At 36.9% G+C, this 19,727-nt stretch overlaps 1 protein-coding gene across 1 annotated transcript in view; it reads right to left on the bottom strand.

Moving 5' to 3' along the window:
• Nucleotides 1–19,727, bottom strand: part of LOC129242921 (DNA-binding protein D-ETS-3-like) — a 66,829-nt gene that overhangs the window by 16,383 nt on the left and 30,719 nt on the right. The window contains exon 5 of the mRNA XM_054879855.1: nucleotides 7,214–7,403. Within this exon, the coding sequence (XP_054735830.1) occupies nucleotides 7,214–7,403 (190 nt within the window). The remainder of the gene's footprint in view (nucleotides 1–7,213; nucleotides 7,404–19,727) is intronic.

The following is a 19,727-nucleotide window of genomic DNA, read 5'->3' on the forward strand; positions in this document are numbered from 1 at the left end:
CCTTTCAAGAGTAGGAGGTACATCATCCTAGGCGACAAAGTGTCTGGTCGTTGCCTTAATGCCTCATTTGTGTTGTTTATTCATGTGTTAATGTGTGACATTAACCCTAAAGTGGGGCGGACCCTTTGATAGCCTAGGGTAGAAATCGATGTGCTTGCTAGCGTACGATGTATTATTTGTCCTTTTGGTGTTGTTTGGCTTTTGGACACTCGAACCTGTCACTAAATAGCTCACTTTAATCCTTTTTTATACTACTGTTTATTTACCAATCAATCTTGCTTTTGGGGTGTTGTACAATTTATCTGATTGCTTAGTTTTATTCTTTTATTTTTCGGAACAGATTTCGGTAACTTACCCTAATATTCCTACTTTATTTCGCTTATGCTTTGTTTAATTTATAGCTGTTGGGAAATGTGTTAGAGAATATTTACAGTATTCTTGATGCGGTATCAATTTTCATGTGAACAAACTGTTTGTTCAAAAAAACAGGTATATGTTATTAGCACAAAATTCAAAAGGAAGTTATAAACTTGTTTTTCTTCTTGTTTTTTTTTAATATTGTAATCAACCGAATTGTTAAAGCAGAACGATACTAACAAATGACCTGATACTGCTTTAGTATGTAAGTATTATATTAGGCTGGGGAATAAGTCCATAGCGTTTTCGTATTTTCTTCTATTTTACAACGATTTGTTTGTAGTTTGGCAAAGACTAAGTGTTCATTCGATACAACTTTTTCTCTCTACAAAACAATGTTAATTGTATTTTCGAGTTGTTTAATTTTTTATTAGTTCTCAAACCTAATAATGGAATATCCAAGAGGTAAAAATCCACATTTTCGACACCTGCTCTTCTTTGCTTTTCAATGAGGTCAAAAAGTTGCCGAAGCAGCGTGAAACATTTGCGACGTGTATAAAGAAGGTGTCATAGGCGAGTCTACAGCACGGAAATTATTTTCAAAGTTCAAAAATGGTGACTTTGACGTGGATGACGCCTACCGCAACGGAAGGCCTTGTGAATTCGATGAAAAATGTCTCAAATCACAAAACGGTCGCCCAACCTGTCGTGAATGGGCGGACAAAATGAACTGCGATCATAAAACGATTCTCAATTACCTTCATTCAATGGGACTTACCGGAAAATTGGGAGCCTGGGTGTCTCACGAACTCAACGAAACAAAGAAAGTCGCCCTCAAATTGCTTCTCTGCATCTTGCCTGCCATCGAGCGACTCGCGGTCATAAATAACGTTTATTGTGCCGAATCGTAAAGGGAGATGAGAAATGGTGCCTATACATCAATACGAAGCAAAGAAACGAGTGGGTGACTCCACGGGATACACCAAAGCCGAGAGTCAATCCAGATCTTCATCCAAAAAAGATCATGATTTGTATTTGGTGGGACTGGGAGGGCATGGGGTGCTGGAAAATGCTCGTAAAGAATGCCCGTAAAGAATGCCCCGCTCAACTAGGGGCTCATATTGCCCAGTTACACCGCGTGAATGAGAATTTTCGATTGACATGGTCAAACAATACTCCTTCACGATAGCGCCCGGCCTCATGTTGCACAAGTCATCAAAGCCGCACTCCAAGAGCTCGAATGTAAAGTCCTTCAGCATTCACCGTATTCTCCGACATTACACCGACCGATTACCAGCTTTTTTGCACCGTCTGAAACCATATGAAGGGCGTTACCTTCGATAACAAAGAGGTCTTTAAAAATTGGCTCAATAACTTCCTTGGCACCAGACCAAGTGATTTTTGGCGAAACGGTTTCAACAAATTGGTCGAGAGGTGGGAAGAGGTTATAAGCAGCAATGGCGAATATATAATTGTTTAATTTCGTGATATAATTATTGTTTTTTGTTTAAATAAAACTCTTCTTCGGTAAAAACGCTTTGAACTTATTCTTCAATCCAATATAAAGGTTGGCAAAAAAGTCTTGCGGTATTTCCGTGAGATTGTCTTTGCAAGCGCGTAGTTCTAGTTGTATTCGCTTTTTGGAAAGCTCTTTTCACGTGCTAACACGTGGTTGATTAATTGTTGTTTGCTTTTAGTCGTTCGTGAGTTATAGCGTCGCAAACATGGAGCAAAATAAAGAGAAAATACGGCATATTTTACAGTACTACTACGATAAAGGCAAAAATGCATCTCATGCTGCCAATAAAATTTGTGCAGTTTATGGACCCGATACAGTTTCCATTTCCACCGCACAACGATGGTTTCAACGTTTTCGTTCTGGTGCAGAGATGATCGAAGATGCGCCACAGTCCGGAAGGCCTGTCGTCGAAAATTGCGATAAAATCGCTGAATTGATCGAAAGAGACCGGCATAGTAGCAGCCGTAGCATCGACCAAGAGCTGGGCATGAGTCATCAAACCGTTATAAACCATTTGAAGAAGCTTGGATTCAAAAAGAAGCTCGATGTATGGGTGCCACACGACTTGACGCAAAAAAACATTTTTGCCCGTATGGATGCATGCGAATCGCTTCTGAATCGCAACAAAATCGACCCGTTTTTGAAGCGGATGGTGACTGGCGATGAAAAGTGGGTCACTTACGACAACGTGAAGCGCAAACGGTCGTGGTCGAAAAGCGATGAAGCTGCCCAGACTGTGGCCAAGCCTGGATTGATGGGCAGGAAGGTTCTTCTGTGTGTTTGGTGGGATTGGCAGGGAATCATCCACTATGAGCTGCTCCCTTATGGCCAAACGCTCAATTCGGACCTTTTCTGCCAACAACTGGACCGCTTGAATGCAGCACTCATGCAGAAGAGGCCATCTTTGATCAACAGAGGCCGAATTGTCTTCCATCAGGACAACGCCAGGCCACACACATCTTTGGTGACGCGCCAGAAGATCCGGGAGCTCGGATGGGAGGTTCTTTTGCATCCACCGCATAGTCCGGATCTCGCACCAAGTGATTACCACCTATTTCTGTCCATGGCGAACGAGCTTGGTAGTCGGAAGTTGTCCACAAGAGAGTCCTGTGAAAATTGGCTCTCCGAGTTTTTTGACAATAGGGAAGCGAGCTTATATAAGAGGGGCATTATGAAGTTGGCATCTCGTTGGGAACTCGTCATCGAACAAAACGGCGCATATTTGACTTAATGAAAATTCAATAAAAATACCGCAAGACTTTTTTGCCAACCTATTTGTTTTGTATTTGAAGTCATTATTTCATTAATAAATATCACTAAAAGTATCATAATAATATTTACGCACTAGCTACCAGGGCTACCTGATGCTAAAACAATTATGGCATAATGTTCCTTTACGGGGGTGCTATTTGAATTTAATGTTTATTATTCCTTCTTAGAATTTAATTTCTCCTCCCCTAAACTAATATTATATTTAATTGATTTTTCAAGTCATGTTCATTTATTTTTGTAAAGTAAACTTACCTGAAATTTATCAAAAACAAATTGTATATTTACGCCCTTTACCCTTGCAAAATTAGATTATAAATGCAATTACATTGCACAGTGGGCATTTATTGTGCAATAAAATTTTCAAATTACATTGTTGACTTTGTTACTCTTGCTTCTATTTGGTTTTTCACCAATGCAGGGGCACAAAGCAAACATACCACAATTTTGATTTAGTTTACCATTTCAATCGGGCAAGAAAGCTGTGTTGCCTGATTCGATTTGATGCAAGCAAAAATAAATTAAGGGCAATCATGCGCATGTATATATATATATATTCTTATCATATTTCTGTAAACAAATGAATATATTTCTGTGCATATATACCGTACATTTGTAAATTTATTAGGGTGAGCCATTTTAAGGGTGAGCATATTTAAGAATACACTAATGTACATATATTTAAGAATACACACAGAAAATTTAATATCGTTCCGGTAAATATTTTCATCGCAAATTTGATAAGGCGCTTCAGAGTGCTTGAAAGTACAAGGCGTAACTTTAAAAGCGTTTTTCTCAAAATGGTGTTTTCAAAGTCGGTGACCAACATTACTCGAAAACGGGCTAAACCGATTAGTCATAAATTTTAACAGGAGCTTCTTAAATATATTTTCTAGTAATTAATCGAAGATTTTTTGACTAATAAATATTTTTTATAAACAATTTAAGGCAGAAATTTTGGTCAAAAATCGATTTTTTTTTAGATACCGCCATTTTGTCAAAAAAATGAATTTTGCTTATTCCTCCGATTAGATACTAGATTTAACATTACTTTAACGAAATCTGTTTGATTTTTTAATTTCAAAGGATCCAGTACAGAGATATTGTGGTCACCGCAAAACGTCTTTTTTGAGAGGAGCTCCCAGAGATCAGCTGTAGCACCTTGCGAAAATAGTTATATGAAAACTTTAATTGTGACAAAAAAATGGAAGTAAGTCAATTAATTTTATTATTTTAAATATATGTAATACTTCGGGAAAAACGAAATACATTAGCTGGGTAGCTGGCTGTATTGATCAATATCTCGTAAAATATCGATCAAACAAATATAAACTGTAATTTGTAACTCGTTGTCAAGGCGACATTTCACAGTAAAAACATTCTTTTGCTGTTTTGTTTTTTTTTTTTTGCTTGTTTTTGAGGTGCTTTGTGATAACAACGGGAGTCAACAAAAAGAAAATTCGGTACATTTTACAGTTTTTCCTTGATAAAGGCAAAAATGCAAGCCAGACCGCTGAAATTGTGAATGATGTTTATGGTGCCGATACTGTAACAACTAATTATGTGCAATTTCGATTTCGTTAATTCAGGCATTTTCGTTTAAGCAATTTTGATGTTAAAGAAAATGTTGAAAAAGTCATAGAAATAATCCAAGTTGACCGGCACGTTAGTTGTCGTAGCATCGCCCAGGAGCTAAAGATCGACAGATCGAAGAACAGTTTTAAACTATTTCCGCAAAAATAATGAATTTATTTTTTCCCAACCTAATATTTACACATCTATACTAATATTATAAAGAGGAAAACTTTGTTATATATATATATAGGGTTGGCCATGTAAAATTTGCTTTCTGAATCGGCTATAAAAAAAACGAATCAATATTTTTTCAAACTTTTTTTTTGAAGATTGAATATTGTCATTTATGAATGAAAAATAATATCGTTCAAATGACTGCCACGACTGGCTTTACAGTAGCCCATTCGATCAACCCAATTTTTAAGCACATTTTCGATTGTTTGGGCTCCAATTTCATGAATGGCAACTTCGATTTCGTATTTTAAAGCATCAATCGTCTCTGGATGGTTCGCATAGCATTTGTCCTTAACGGCTTCCACAAAAAATAGTCCAATGGGCTTAAATCACAGCTCCGAGGCGGCCAATTGATATCGGAATTCAAAAACGGTAGTTGCACCGTCCTGTTCAAACCAAATGTCGTCCATGTCATCCTCTTCAATTTTTGGAAACAAAAACTCGTTGAGCATGTCACGGTAACGCTCACCATTTACTGTAACCGCACAAGAAGAAGAAGACTCACCACTTTGGAAATAGATTTTCAATATTTTCCAATTTTATTCAAGCGTAAAGCGTCCCATTTCGTAAATGTCAAACCTTTAAGTAAATTATGAACACATTTGACATGTCATTTGTGTTACCATTCTCCAAAAAATAGGTGGTTCAAAAAGCAAACGCTATATGGCCCACCCTGTATATATAATTGGCGCGTACTCCCTTTTTGGGTGCTTGGCCGAGCTCCTCCTCCTATTTGTGGTGTGCGTCTTGATTTTGTTCCACAAATGGAGAGACCTACAGTTTTAAGGCGATTCCGAACGGTAAATATTTTTATGAGCAGCTTTCATGACAGAAATACACTCGGAGGTTTGCCATAGCCTGCCGAGCGGCGATCGCTATTAGGAAAATGATTGTATTAATTTTGCTTTTACCGCGATTCGAGCCAACGTTCTCTCTGTGAATTCCGAATGGTAATCACGCACCAACCCATTCGGCTACGACGGCCGCCAGTTACTTATATTAACATATACATATATATCATTAACTTTGTAGTACTATCCTAACAACAATAGATATCAAAAATAAATTATTCTTTGTATTAAAAAAATATCGCATTCACAATTCTCTTATCAACTTCGTACTAATTAAAGACGGCTTCTTTTAAAATATGGAGAATTCGTAGAATCCAAATCTACTAGCAACTTGTCGAAAAAAATTTGTTCCACCCTAATATATGCCATATACATGTATATGAAAAAATCAGAAAATAACTACTCACTTTGAAGGAAAACTATGACATATGACATATGGCATGCGAACCTGTCCACCGAGGAAGCTACTAAATAAATATTTATTAAGTTTGAACGAAAAGGCGGCGCAACGCTTTAATGTACCACTGATGTATTCATAGAAATCATAGAAAAGGAATATCGCAATCTTTTTTATAAGAAAACATACATTTTCGAACTAATTTTTTCTCTGATAGCTAAATTACGCTGCATTCGACTTATCCAAAATCAATCGGTACTAATCAATGCCCAATTACCCTGATAAATGCCAGCAAATTGGGCACATGCTCGCATTTTGAGAAACCGAATAACACACATGCATTTATAAATGGAATGCAGTACAATACAAGTATAATATTGTCACGCGTCTGTGCATGTGTGTGACCCAGCACGTAAGCGGCCGCAAGGTGACTTAAGAGCGAGATAGGTGATTGCTTGCATTTTGCGATTCAAGGCGACATAATCTGGTTAAATATTCCAATCACAAACATCAAGCATAATAATATTGCTCATCCTGTGTCTTAATGACCGACCTTAATAAAGTGGTTGAAGCTGAGCAATCGCCACACTGCATCGCTTGGCCTGCACACTATGTGGCCACTTGCGCGCCGCAGTGATTGCTAATTAAGCACTAAGCACCAAGGAGGCATACGAACAGAGAGGGGTGAGTATAAAAACTACCCTTCCGTTAGAATGCAGACAATCACAAGAGCATTAGCATTTAATTCGGCGTACTTAAACCACAATAACAACTGTCTTTTTAATGTGCACATCCTTTATTATGGTCTGTTACAAATAGGATTTGACACAATCGATTGTCAGGGCTTTGTGTAGCCAAAATATGAAGCCTTAGCAATTGTGTTGGAAACAAATATATATTTGGCGATCTATTCAATTCCTTTTGCATAGAAAATGCTATTCATCATACATATAAATATGCTTGTCATAATAGGCGTAATAAAAGCTTATTGTTGTTGTGCATTCGACTTACCTTAACGCACGACTCAGCTTATCATAATTCATATTCGGCTTTGATTTGCGTTCACCCCAACGTCTGGCCACCTCATCAGGATCGCTTAGTTTGAATTCGCCATTAGTGCCTTCCCAGGTGATGCAGGCGGCATTGCTAGAGTCGGAGAGTAGTTCGAGCAGAAATTGCCATAACTGTATTTGTCCTGAACCTGCTTGTTGAAAAGAAATAAAAGTAAAGAAAGTAAACTTCTTAGTATTTGAGTTATGGAAATGCATAGTGGTTAAAAAATAAGTATATATAAATTTATATCAAGTTCTTGATAAAATCTTCAATAGAAATATTGTATTATTGGTGAAAAGAGTTTAGAAGGTGTGGCCAACATCAGACTATTCACCGGCTTTTAGCCATTATGAAGGAATCAGCTGATTTCCTGATGTAGCCGGAGTTATGTGCCTATACAGTTTGTTTACGACAGAGTTCGTTGCCATCTAAACAACGACTGATTGGACGAGTGCACGGTGTACAGAATACAGAAGGTGTGGCCTTCCGAAAAGCGATAATTTATTTTTTGCGATTTTGATAACCGATGATAATCTCCGTAGATAAGCAAACGAAAGGAAGAGAAATTATTTGTTTGTAAAAACTCAGTGAATGCCTTGTGATTTTAATATGTGCGATTTTTAAATTAAACAAACTACTTAAAATTAAGTGCCGAATGTTGAATTGAGAAATCACGAATTATAAAAATATTTGGAGGTGTTTGTGTGTGTGTGCGTATTTTTTTTTTTTTGCTTTTTGTTAGGATGGCGTCATAGAAGAAAATGTGTGTGTGTGTGAATAGTCTCTTGTGTTTGGCAGTTTCTATTATTTTCGCTTACTTTTTCTCTTCAGAAACAACTAATTTTTCTTCATTTTCTTTGTTTATCTGCAGAAATGACATCACGGCGAATTCGGAATGCTTAATCTTCTGTTCTATCATTATTGGGTCAGGCGTAAGAATGCGTACAAAATTAGCGAGCAGAATTCTGCTGCCGAGTCCCCAATAACGTGGAAGCCGAACTTCCTCTCACAGTTTTGCTTCTTATGGTCAAACCCATGGTGAAAAGATGTTTAGAGCCTCTGAGTGCATTCGGCAGAATCAGCTGAATATCTGACGTCACTTTGGTCACGAAGCGGTTTGTTTACGAAAAAACTGAAATTGTGTTAGTGATATACGAAAAAATGAACCAATAACAACACTTTGTTGCTATTTAAACAAGAACTGATTGGACAATTGTGTAAATACATGTGAAATAATCGTGCAGAAATCGTCTGCAGAATCTCCCAAGCGACGTGGCAGCCCCTTACAATTTTTATTTTCACCATAGCTAAATAGCAACCCAATCTACTATCCTTGGGCCAAACCTTGTAATGAAAATATTCAACACAGTCCTCACTCATATTACTTCGTTGCCGTCTGATAAACGACTGAATTTTGAATACGTATGAAATAGGCGGGCAGAATTCTGTTGCCGAGTACTCGGTGGCGTGGCAGCCGCAATTACTCGCTCAATTTCGTTTTTTACTATAGCTGAAGACCAAATCTGGTAATTTAATTTAATTTTGTATAATTTCTAGACGATATTTTTTCTTATGCCATCTTTGGCATTTGTGAAATAAGCAGATGAAAAATTATACACTGTAGAGTAACGCTTTAAAATTATTAAAACTTATCATCAAAATGGTCGATCCTTAAGAACAACATGTCGCAAAATTCGCGATTTGGTTTATGGAAATAATTGTCCGAATGAGCCGACAATTCAAAGTTTGGTAACAATTTTCATGAAACTGGTTCTGCCGAGGATAGAAAAAGGACTGGCAGACCGAAAACTGGACATTCTGTTGAGAATATTGCTGCTGTAGAGCAAAGTTGACGTTCTCAGCAACTAGGCATTCATGAATCGGCTGTTTGGCATATTTTACATATACATTTGCATGATGCCATTTTTCACATATACCTCAGGAGCCGTATTTTAAATAAACTTATGAAATAGTGAAATCTAAATTTTTACGTTTTATTTAAAACCAAGGCTAATCGTGTTTTTGGAACCCCCTTTATATATTATTCGAATGGAATGGAATCGTGGGTGGTAGCAAATTTAGGATTTAAAGGATAGGAAACAGTTTGTAGAGACTCATTTTATAGGGGCAAATTTAACGCAACGTATATCATATTTTAAGTCAGAATGAAATCAACAAAAAGTTGCTCCTCATTTAACATGCATTTTTAATAATTTTACTTGATTTAAAAAATGTTACAGAAAAGAAAAATTCTTACACTTTAGCCAATTTTTACATGTACCCTGAAACCACTTCCGTGTATCACTGATTGTCCCAACTCCGCGATTTCAAGTGCACCTAATTTTTTTTCAACCAAATTACTCTACACAACGACATACGTTTTTATAAGCCACTTATGTTTCCAAACAATTTATTTGATCGTCAAGTGGTACGAATAAGTCGTCCGACATCAAGGAAATACCCAAATGCCAAGCAAAATAAAGATATCTTTATTAAAATATATATTTCTACTTTACTTCAACTCGACCATAACCGAAATACTCCTGCTTAATAACAGCACTGAGCATTGTTATTAACCTATTCCAAGCATATCCTTTATCTTATGTCAACTCAACATTACCGCAATTCAGAAGTGTGGTATTGTTAGTTGGCTCGCAGTCGACAACCGTAACCGTAGAATTAGCATTTTTCGCCTACTTTTTTCAGAATTTGCTTTTGACATGCTAACTCACCATAAACCGCTTCCGTTTCCACCAGCAAATGTTTTTGGTGCAATTTACTTTTTTGTTTTTATGTTTACAAAAACTTCGGATGTCCGTTAATAATTTTATATATTATATTTATTCCGAGTTTTGATTTTAATATGTAGATGATTAAAATAAAAAAATAAAAAGTGTAGATGATTACAAGTAGAAAAAGCGCTAAACTTGTGTTATACTTAAATAAAATCCATCTAAAAGTACAGTTTATTATTTATTTTTACTCAAATATAATTTAATTAATTAAAATTTTTCAATCAACTTTTTCAATTATAAAGCAAATGGCATTTTCTTAAGTTAATTAATGCTAACATCAACCACTTCTGATTCGAAGCCATTGCGTCAACGCGAATATGGATCACACTAAAGAACCATAGGCTCAACACATGAATTTATGCTTATATACATAAATATACCAGCTTACATATTTTTATATACATTTTTCTACATTGTTACTAGCTCTTTTATGTGTCATCAACTTAAATCAAAATCACAAATGTATGTATGTAGGATGCAGATATTTGGCAGCAATTATGGTTGGAGAATAAATTCGTAGCGTTTTTATATTTTCTTAAATTTTACAATGAGTTGTTTGCTGTTTGGCAAAGAGTAAGTATTCATTCGATAGAACTCTTTCTGTTCTGCACAACTATATTAATTGTATTTTTGAATTCTTTAATTTTTTATTAGTTTTGTGGCTTAGAAATGGAATACCCACGAAGCAAAAATCAATATTTTTTAAACCTGCTTTTCTTTGCTTTTTATCGAGGTCTAAAAGCTACCGAAGCAGCGCGGGACATTTGTAATTCGAGTCTATAGCACGGAAATGGTTTACAAAATTCAAAAATGGCCACTTTGACGTCGATGACAAGTCCCACAGCGGAAGGCCTTCAGAATTCGATGAAGAACATCTCAAATCTCTTTTGAGAACGCTTGTCAAACCAATGGGGAATTAGCGGAAAAATGAACTGCTATCATAAAACGATTCTCAACCATTTTCATTTGATGGGATTTACTGAAAACTTGGGACCCTGGGCGCCTATCAAACTTAACGAAAAAACAAAGAAAGTCGCCTTCAAATTGCTTCTCAGTATCTTGCCGGCCGCCGCGCAACTCGCGGTCATAAACAGCGCTTTTTGTACAGAATCGTCACGGGGAAATTGTGACTATATATCAATAAGAAGAACAGAAAGGAGTGTGTGGCTCCAAGAGTTACGCCGAGAGTGAAGCCGGATCTTCATCAAAAGAAGATCATGATTTGTATTTGGTGGGATTGGGAGGGCATGGTGCTCTGGAAATGCTCGAAAATAATACCTCGGTCAACAAGGAGCTCTACAATGCCCATCTACACCGCGCAAATGAAGTTATTCGACTGGAAAGACCTAATCGACATGGTCAAACCATACTCCTTCACGAAAACGCCACAACTTTTCAAGAGTTGTGAAAGCCGCACTCTAGGAGCTCCTTCAAGTCCGACGTATTCTCCAAACCTTGCACCGGCCGATTACCATCTTTTCAGCTCCCTGTCAAATCATATGAAGTGAGTTACCTTCGGTAACAAAGAGGTCCTCAAAAACTGACTCAACAACTTCTTTAACACCAAACCAGGCGATTTTTGGCGGAACGGCATCAATAAATTGGTCGAGAGGTGAGAAGATGTTGTAAACAACAACGGCGAATATATAATTGATTAACTTATTGAAATAATTACTGTTTTTTGTTTAAATAAATGTCTTCGGTAAAAACGCTACGATCTTATTCCTCAACCTAATATAGTATGTGATATGTGAAGTTTTTTCAGATAATTGGTCCATCAGACTTGCCATCCAAAAAAAATTATGCACTCACAACGAATCACTCTTTGGTGTGGTTTTTGAGCTGGAAGAGAAATCCGACCGTATTTCTTCGAAAATGATGCTGACAACGCTGCTACAGCGAACTTGTTATAACCTGAATTAAATGGCATGGACTTGGACATAATGTAGTTTCGACAAGACGGTGCCGCTTGCCACACAGCACATGAAACGCAAACGAAGTTCCCAGAACACATTATCGCACGAAACAACGAGGTCAAATGACCACCGAGATCTTGCGATGTGACATCATTGGAATTCTTTCTCCGGAACTACGAGACGACTTCAGAGCTGAGGAACGAAATCATACGCATTATAAATAATATACAGCCCAAACTATGACAAAAAGTCATAAAAAACTTAGTATGCGCACCCAGTGTTTCCAGAGGAATCATGTTGGTTATTTAATGGCTATAATGTTTTATAATAGGACTATGAATAAGTTCGTGCGGTTTTACAACAGATGGCGTAACTTGATTATTATTCCATCGATCCACATTTCCAAACATTCATTGGAGAGCTACTGTCGTAAGGCACAAACGTCAGTATAAGTTTTTTATTTGAAGCGTAAACAACAATATTTTTACCACACTTGAAAATGTCGAATTTCGTGCCAAATAATGTGTTTTTGCGGGGAATTCTTTAATATGAAGAAAAAAGCAGCCGAAAGTCATCGTATCTTGGTGGAAGTTTATGGTGAGCATGCTCTAGCTGAGCGAACGTGCCAGAAGTGGTTTGCACGCTTTAAAAGTGGTGATTTTGGCCGCGCCGCCAAAGTTCATGGATACCGAATTGGAGGAATTGCTCGATCAAGATCCGGCTCAAACGCAAGAAGAGGTTGCAAAAACTTTGGGAGTTGATCAATCAACCATTTCCAAACGTTTAAAAGCCATGGGAATGATCCGAAAGGTAGGCCATTGGGTGCCGTATGAATTGAAGCCAAGAGACGTTGAACGCCGTTTTATGGCATGCGAACAACTGCTTCAACGGCACAAAAGAAAGGGTTTTTTGCATCGAATTGTGACTGGCGATGAAAAGTGGGTCCATTACGACAATCCAAAACGTCGGGCAACGTATGGATACCCTGGCCATGCTTCAACATCGACGTCGGCGCAGAATATTCATGGCCTGAAGGTTATGCTGTGTATCTGGTGGGACCAGCTGGGTGTTGTGTATTATGAGCTACTGAAACCGAATGAAACGATTACGGGGGATGTCTACCGACGACAATTGATGCGTTTGAGCCGAGCACTGCGAGAAAAACGGCCGCAATACGCCGATAGACACGACAAAGTTATTTTGCAACATGACAATGCTCGGCCACATGTTGCACAAGTGGTCAAAACATACTTAGAAACGCTCAAATGGGATGTCCTACCCCACCCGCCGTATAGTCCAGACCTCGCGCCATCCGATTACTATCTCTTCCGATCGATGCAACATGGCCTGGCTGACCAGCACTTCCGTAATTACGATGAAGTCAAAAAATGGATCGATTCGTGGATTGCGGCAAAACCGACCGAATTTTTCACAAAGGGAATCCGTGAATTGCCAGAAAGATGGGAAAAAGTAGTAGTAAGCGATGGACAATACTTTGAATATTAAATTTGTAACCATTTTACGTCAATAAAGTTTCAAATTTCGAAAAAAACCGCACGAACTTATTCATAGTCCTATTATAAAATGCCATAGACTAAAGACATGATGAATTTAAAAAAATCTACAAATTTTGTTATGTTTTATTTATAAAAGAAAATCTGCGGTCTTACTGTATCACCCTGTATATGTAATTCAGTGAATTCCCTCTACAATGATTGCACTTTATTTGCCTTACATGTGCTAATGCAACATTTCCTGTAATTTTTAAAAGTTTTTTACTTCACTTCTTTCTTTTCCTCTCCAAACATCAAAGCGAACATTAAAACGTCAACCTTTTCTCAAACTTTCAACACTTTGCAGCGGAAAATAATTTTGCAATAAAAATTCATGTGCTAATATTTTAATTACCTACGTCAGGCTATTACGTGCCAACAAACGGCGAAGTAAGCCACTCACTCAGCACCTAAACATTTTTATGCATACTTATATATGTTTGTAAATATGTGTAATATGAAATATGTAATATGAACAGAAAAAAAACTATCTAAGAAAGCATATAAAAAACCACAAAGGACACTTCTTTCGGTAAAATCAAATTTTTGCGCCAGCTCAAAAGGCAACCAAAACGCATTTGCAGTTGCCCTTTTCGGTTCAACGGCGCTTTGTGCGGTGCTTTAATGCTTTGGTGCTTTGCTTTGAGATTATTTGTGTTAATTTGGCTTACTTGTACCCACTTTACCGCACTAACGTTATTTCAAAGCTGCAAAGGCCAAAAACTATTCTGGTCGGCATAACTAAAAGTATAAGGCATGCAAGTTAGTAGTCGCATTTAATTTCAAAGGCCGCAAGATGTATGAAAGTAGGTTTATGCATATTTAGACGCAGAAAAAGTGAATTTAATAAAAAACGGAAATAATTAGTTGCTTTAGTTTTGCTTTGATAAATAAATAAAAGCTTTTATTTTGTATATTCTTTGCAGCAATGACTTGTGCGCTTTAACGAATTTCTTTAACTGGAAGTAAAATATCGCTGAAACGTGTTTTGGAGCTACTAGGTATCTTAAATGCGCGCTTAAGTTTAATGCAGTGAAGAAAAAAATGCTACGCACACTTTTCACCCAGATAATGTACCACAAATACCGATTCCCTTATATATATGTATATATATAACTAGCTTTAACCCGCGGCTCCGCTCGCGTAGGAGTAGTTTTGAGGGATTTAGGATATGTACAATATATAAAAGAATTACAAACAATAATTTCATTGAAAATAATTTTTTATTAATAACCATAATATTACAATACCCGGCATCCGTTGCTATGCCTCGTTGAATAAAATCAAAACAACCAATCAGAAAAATGTCAAGCAAAATTATTTTTATTAATTTTCTATCTCAAACCATTTTTGAACTTTGCATTTGGGTCATAGTTGAACAGCTTATGCGGATTATGAAGCCTAGAGTGTGCTATAAATAGTGGGAAATAGGAAAAACTAAGATTTTTTAGATTAAATTTAAGCAAATATTCGATTATTAGTGACGAATGAGAGTAGTGGCGCGGCCTGGGGGCTGTGGGAAGGGAGTTCCATCATAAAAACATGCCTATAACCTTCATTGGGTGAAAATATGAATGTATACAAATTTTTACGTCATTTGGTGTTGTCGTTTCGTAGTGATGCGCGGACAACGTACAGACATTCACCTTTATAGTATAGATTGGCCGAGCTCCTCCTCCTATTTGTGACGTGCGGAGGTTTGTTTTGGTCTTTCATCAAGATTCGAACCCACGTTCTACAGCGGCTGCCGATTCCCTTATCTCCTACAAATTACTAATAGATAAATATATACATAAATACCGCTAATGACCGTTGGAAACAATCACCTTTTTGCCAAATAAGCAGTAAAACTTGGCCAGAATGGAATCACGGTCGAACAAAATCGCTACTGAATGTTAAAAGATAGGATATCAGGTAATTGTCAAATTGGCGGTATCACATAATGACTTGTATCGAAGCTGTCAAGATAATGAAGAATAGGAAACCGTAGAGCACCTCCTATAGCATTGCTCTATACAGATAAGGGTTTCCACGCTTGGATTCGCCTTTCTTGACAGTATTGAAGTGGTCTCTCAAATAAGATTGCCGAAATTTACAAAATTCATTAAATCCACAGGTTAGTTCAGGGAACATTCAGGGGTGTAAAAAACGAGCTCCAGTGACATCACAATGGGATTATTCAGGACTAAATGTGTCGGATGACAGCCACTCAAGATAACCTAACTGCACATTCATAAGATCGAACTTATACATGTATGCATGGTAAAGAATTATTTTAGCTAAACCATGACTTTTTGATATAATATATCTTTTTCATATGCAACTCTTTAGTTTCAGTTCTACTTTTTGCCACTTCAAATACTCCAAGCATAGCCGAACAATAGATTTCCTTAAAGTTTTTCTTATGACTATTTTACCAAGCTTAGACGGCTGAGGACTAATAGATTTATCACACAATCTTCAACTTAAACCTAGTAGTAATCCAAACAGAAAAGCAAAAACCTTATGTATTCAGGTACGTAATAATGACAACTTTCAGAAAATACATTAAAACACTTGGAAATAATAGTAAGCCATATTTTATACGTATCTAAAGGACTTGTCCGAATGGATGCAAACGCTCCGGCTCTGAAAGTATTCGACGTGGTACCAGCTTTTGGGAGCAGCGGAAGAGGAAGAGGTCTCCTTTGCATTGGAAAGATCAAAGATCAAATGGGAAGGACTTGAATTCACTTGGTTTGTCCAACCGGTGCCAGTTAGGACAAACAAGAAATTATTGGTGCGCTTTGTTAAACTCGGTTAAAATCCCTTAAGCGGTTATTGCACCAGCCAAGAAGAAGAAGAAGGGATTAAAACATGTAGCACAATTTTAAATGTAACACGGTGGATGTATGTATATATTTCAGAATATACGTCTTCAGAATTCGAGGCACTGACACTTTATGCAGAGGTTAATGATTCAGAAAACTGGAGTAAATACCAGATTTTCGAGTAAGATTTATATATCATAAAAAAAATAAGTCAAATATTTATTCCATTCATCACACTGTTTTTCTGTATAAATGGAACCAGCATCGCAGAGTAATAGTGGCCGCTTTTTGGCTTTGCAGTAATTAGCCACTGATTTGAATAATCTTGAGCGATCAGCAGAAGATGATAATTTAATTATAACAGCAGACGCAGTAGAGTTGCTCTGCTTACGCAGTCGAAAGGCGGAGGAAACTTGTGGCGCTGGCATGTTAAACGTGTGACACAGGCTACCAAAAATATTGTCAATATTCTCACCTTCCACGTGCGGCAAGCCGTTGAGATGAGATCGGTGGAGACAGCTTGGTTTTGGCACTGATCCAGCTGAGTCTTCAATAGCGCAATTTCACCCTGTAGTTGACCATGCAGTTGGATTTGTGCTTCAGAATTAGAATGTTCTATAAGTGTTCAAAGAGACACGTATTCGCTAAAAACAATGCAAATAATCTGGGCACAAGCGCAAGTAAATCTGAAATAACTGCAGCGCACAAAAAAACACGTCTACTCAGCTTGCATGTACATTTGCATTAGTTAATGTACAATAATTGCGAAATTTGCTGCTAGTAATAGACAGTTGGAGGAAATCCGTAAACCACGTCTACTGGAGTTGCAAAAAATTATGGCTTTTTTTCATTATGCCGCGTTTTTCTAAATTTCAAAAATTTTATTGGAATCATATCTACTACTAGTTTTTACCTTAATCGTTTCTCCTTACATTCGTAATAATAACTATCGATAAAACGGAAATCGCAGCAAAAAGTATACTTATAATCTGAGATTATTTTATAATCTCCGATTACGAGAGCTTAAATTTGTATGGGGAATTCGCTTTTCAATTACAGGTTCGAGATAAGCTCAAATAAGTAGATAACCTAGTTATATGTGAAGCTATTATAAGGTATTTGGCCGCGCTTTTCCTCCAATTTGCGGAGTGCGTCTTGATGTTGTTCTAAATGATGGAAGCTAAAAATTCATGTTTTTATGAGAAGCTTTTTAGTGACAGACATGCACATCGAGGTTCAGAAAAACATTTTATATTTATAATTTCATATATCATGTTCACAGTGGATTTCGAACCTACCTACTCCCACCAAATGTCTGTACTACACAAACCCACTCGACGATATTTTTTCGTGATGAGATTCATCTCTGAGTACTTTATTTCTAAAGCAGCACTACTCTGCTATAGAAAAGCGGATGATGCAGGGTATACAAATGTTCAAACATAAAAGAGAATTTTTCCAGAACATTTTTCTGCTGCTTAAGTAACATTCTTACGTCAGTAACTTAATCGTCTATACAACCATTAGTGATATGGTATGAAAAGCCTGAGGAGGAACTCAAATTCATCAGTAGCATGCAATTACAGGCTTGCGGTCAAGCACAATAGACTACATCAGAGGTCGCGGTGCATTATGACCCAACAGAAGAAGAGTCATTTCGCTCTTCACGATGTTTGTTAATTAGTTTTAAACCACTTGAAAGCAGAAGAATAATCCAGTCTTATATATGTGTTCACGCCTTAATCAGTGGTTCCATTGACTGTTCTAAATATCTCGCGCCGACTAGTTTTAATATACCCAGCAAAGCTCTTCCTGTTCCTGAAGTTTTGGGACCATAGATTTATTAAAATGTAAACGGAAATAATAAAAATAACATAATCAGCATGCGAAATCGAAGCAGATTATAAATCAATCAGAGTGAAGAATAGATTTTAAATTTATTTTCAAAAGATGGAGGCAGTCTATGCATGCGATTTTATACTTTAAACGTTAAACTTTCTAAATGTTCCCTACAAAATATTAATTGTAAGAGTCATGTGAGGCCCAACGACCATGGAAACGAATTTTTTAATTATGCTTGCGTCGAAATTTAAGTAATTTCGCTTCGTCTATGACAGATATTTCACTTTTTTTTTGAAAATTAATTATCTATGGACATGAGCGTGATTATTGGTCGACTTCGCTCATTTTCAATACCAACCTATTACTAGTTGGTAAAATGTTTGAATGAAATATATATATTCATTTTTGCCCGAGTTATCGTGCGCACTTTCGAACAGACTGGCGGACAGACTTGGCGAAGTCGGATTCTGTCATCATTCAGAGCGTTCTGGTATAAATATAATATTAATATCTCCGTCTACGTACCTACGATTCTTTTATATTGTTATACCCCTGAGTACAAGTGCGCGGGTATAAAAATCAGGATTTATTGACTTAAAAGCAAAAGGTATTAAAGTAAAATTCATTTTCAAAAGCCCACAGATATAAATTTGTCGTTAATGTAATGAAAATGCCTATTTTTAAAATAAACTTTGGCATTTAAAGTAATACATCAAATTAATTAAAAGCCCATTAATAGCCACGTAACTCCAAAATTGTTCACCTCAGCTAGAACAATAAACTGCTGGAAGTCAATAGCATGGCTGTCTTTACGTCTTGCGTTTTCATAACCAATCCCTAAAATTTGATATGAACAAACATTTGTAAATAACACGACTATAAACTACAGTTTTTCATTTAACTAACCTCTTAGGTCTATTCTTGCTATACTCTCATCTGATTCTTCTTCTTGTTATGACTGTGAGCCGATTCCTTTTCTTCTTTTTTTGCCCGCCAGCGCTTACGATGATTTGCAATTAACGCAATATTCATGATGTTGTTGGCATTATCACACATGAGTGGTGTTAAAAAGGCATAAAAGACTCAACAATAAAGAAGACTGCACTTTTTTTGTGGCTATTCTTTCCTTTCAGTGACTTTTCGTATTGTATAGAATACAATTCATCCCTTATTAATGCGCACACTCAATGCCCACAGTAAATGCCATGTAGGGAAAATAGAAACTGGTGTTTCTCTTGCCAGTAAATTGTGAAGAGAAAATCAGGAGTGCTTAGATAACTCTGGGGTTTTTTTTAAGAGGTGTTATTTTGTTATTCAAAGAAAAATGCTATTTTTTAATATAAATTATAGGATGTTTATTTCATTATAAAGAGGAAGGTATGCCGTTAATAGTGGACAATAACATCAGGCAAATGACCACCACGACCATGCTTACAGGACAATATCCTTTTCATGAAATTGCAAAGTGGCTGCCCTATGTCCTTGATAGTCTCACGAATTCCATCTTTGAGGTCTTGAATCGACGCTGGGCTGTTGGCCTAGACCTTCTCTTTCAC

The sequence above is a fragment of the Anastrepha obliqua genome, chromosome 3 (assembly GCF_027943255.1).
Source record: "Anastrepha obliqua isolate idAnaObli1 chromosome 3, idAnaObli1_1.0, whole genome shotgun sequence".
Classification (NCBI taxonomy): domain Eukaryota; kingdom Metazoa; phylum Arthropoda; class Insecta; order Diptera; family Tephritidae; genus Anastrepha; species Anastrepha obliqua.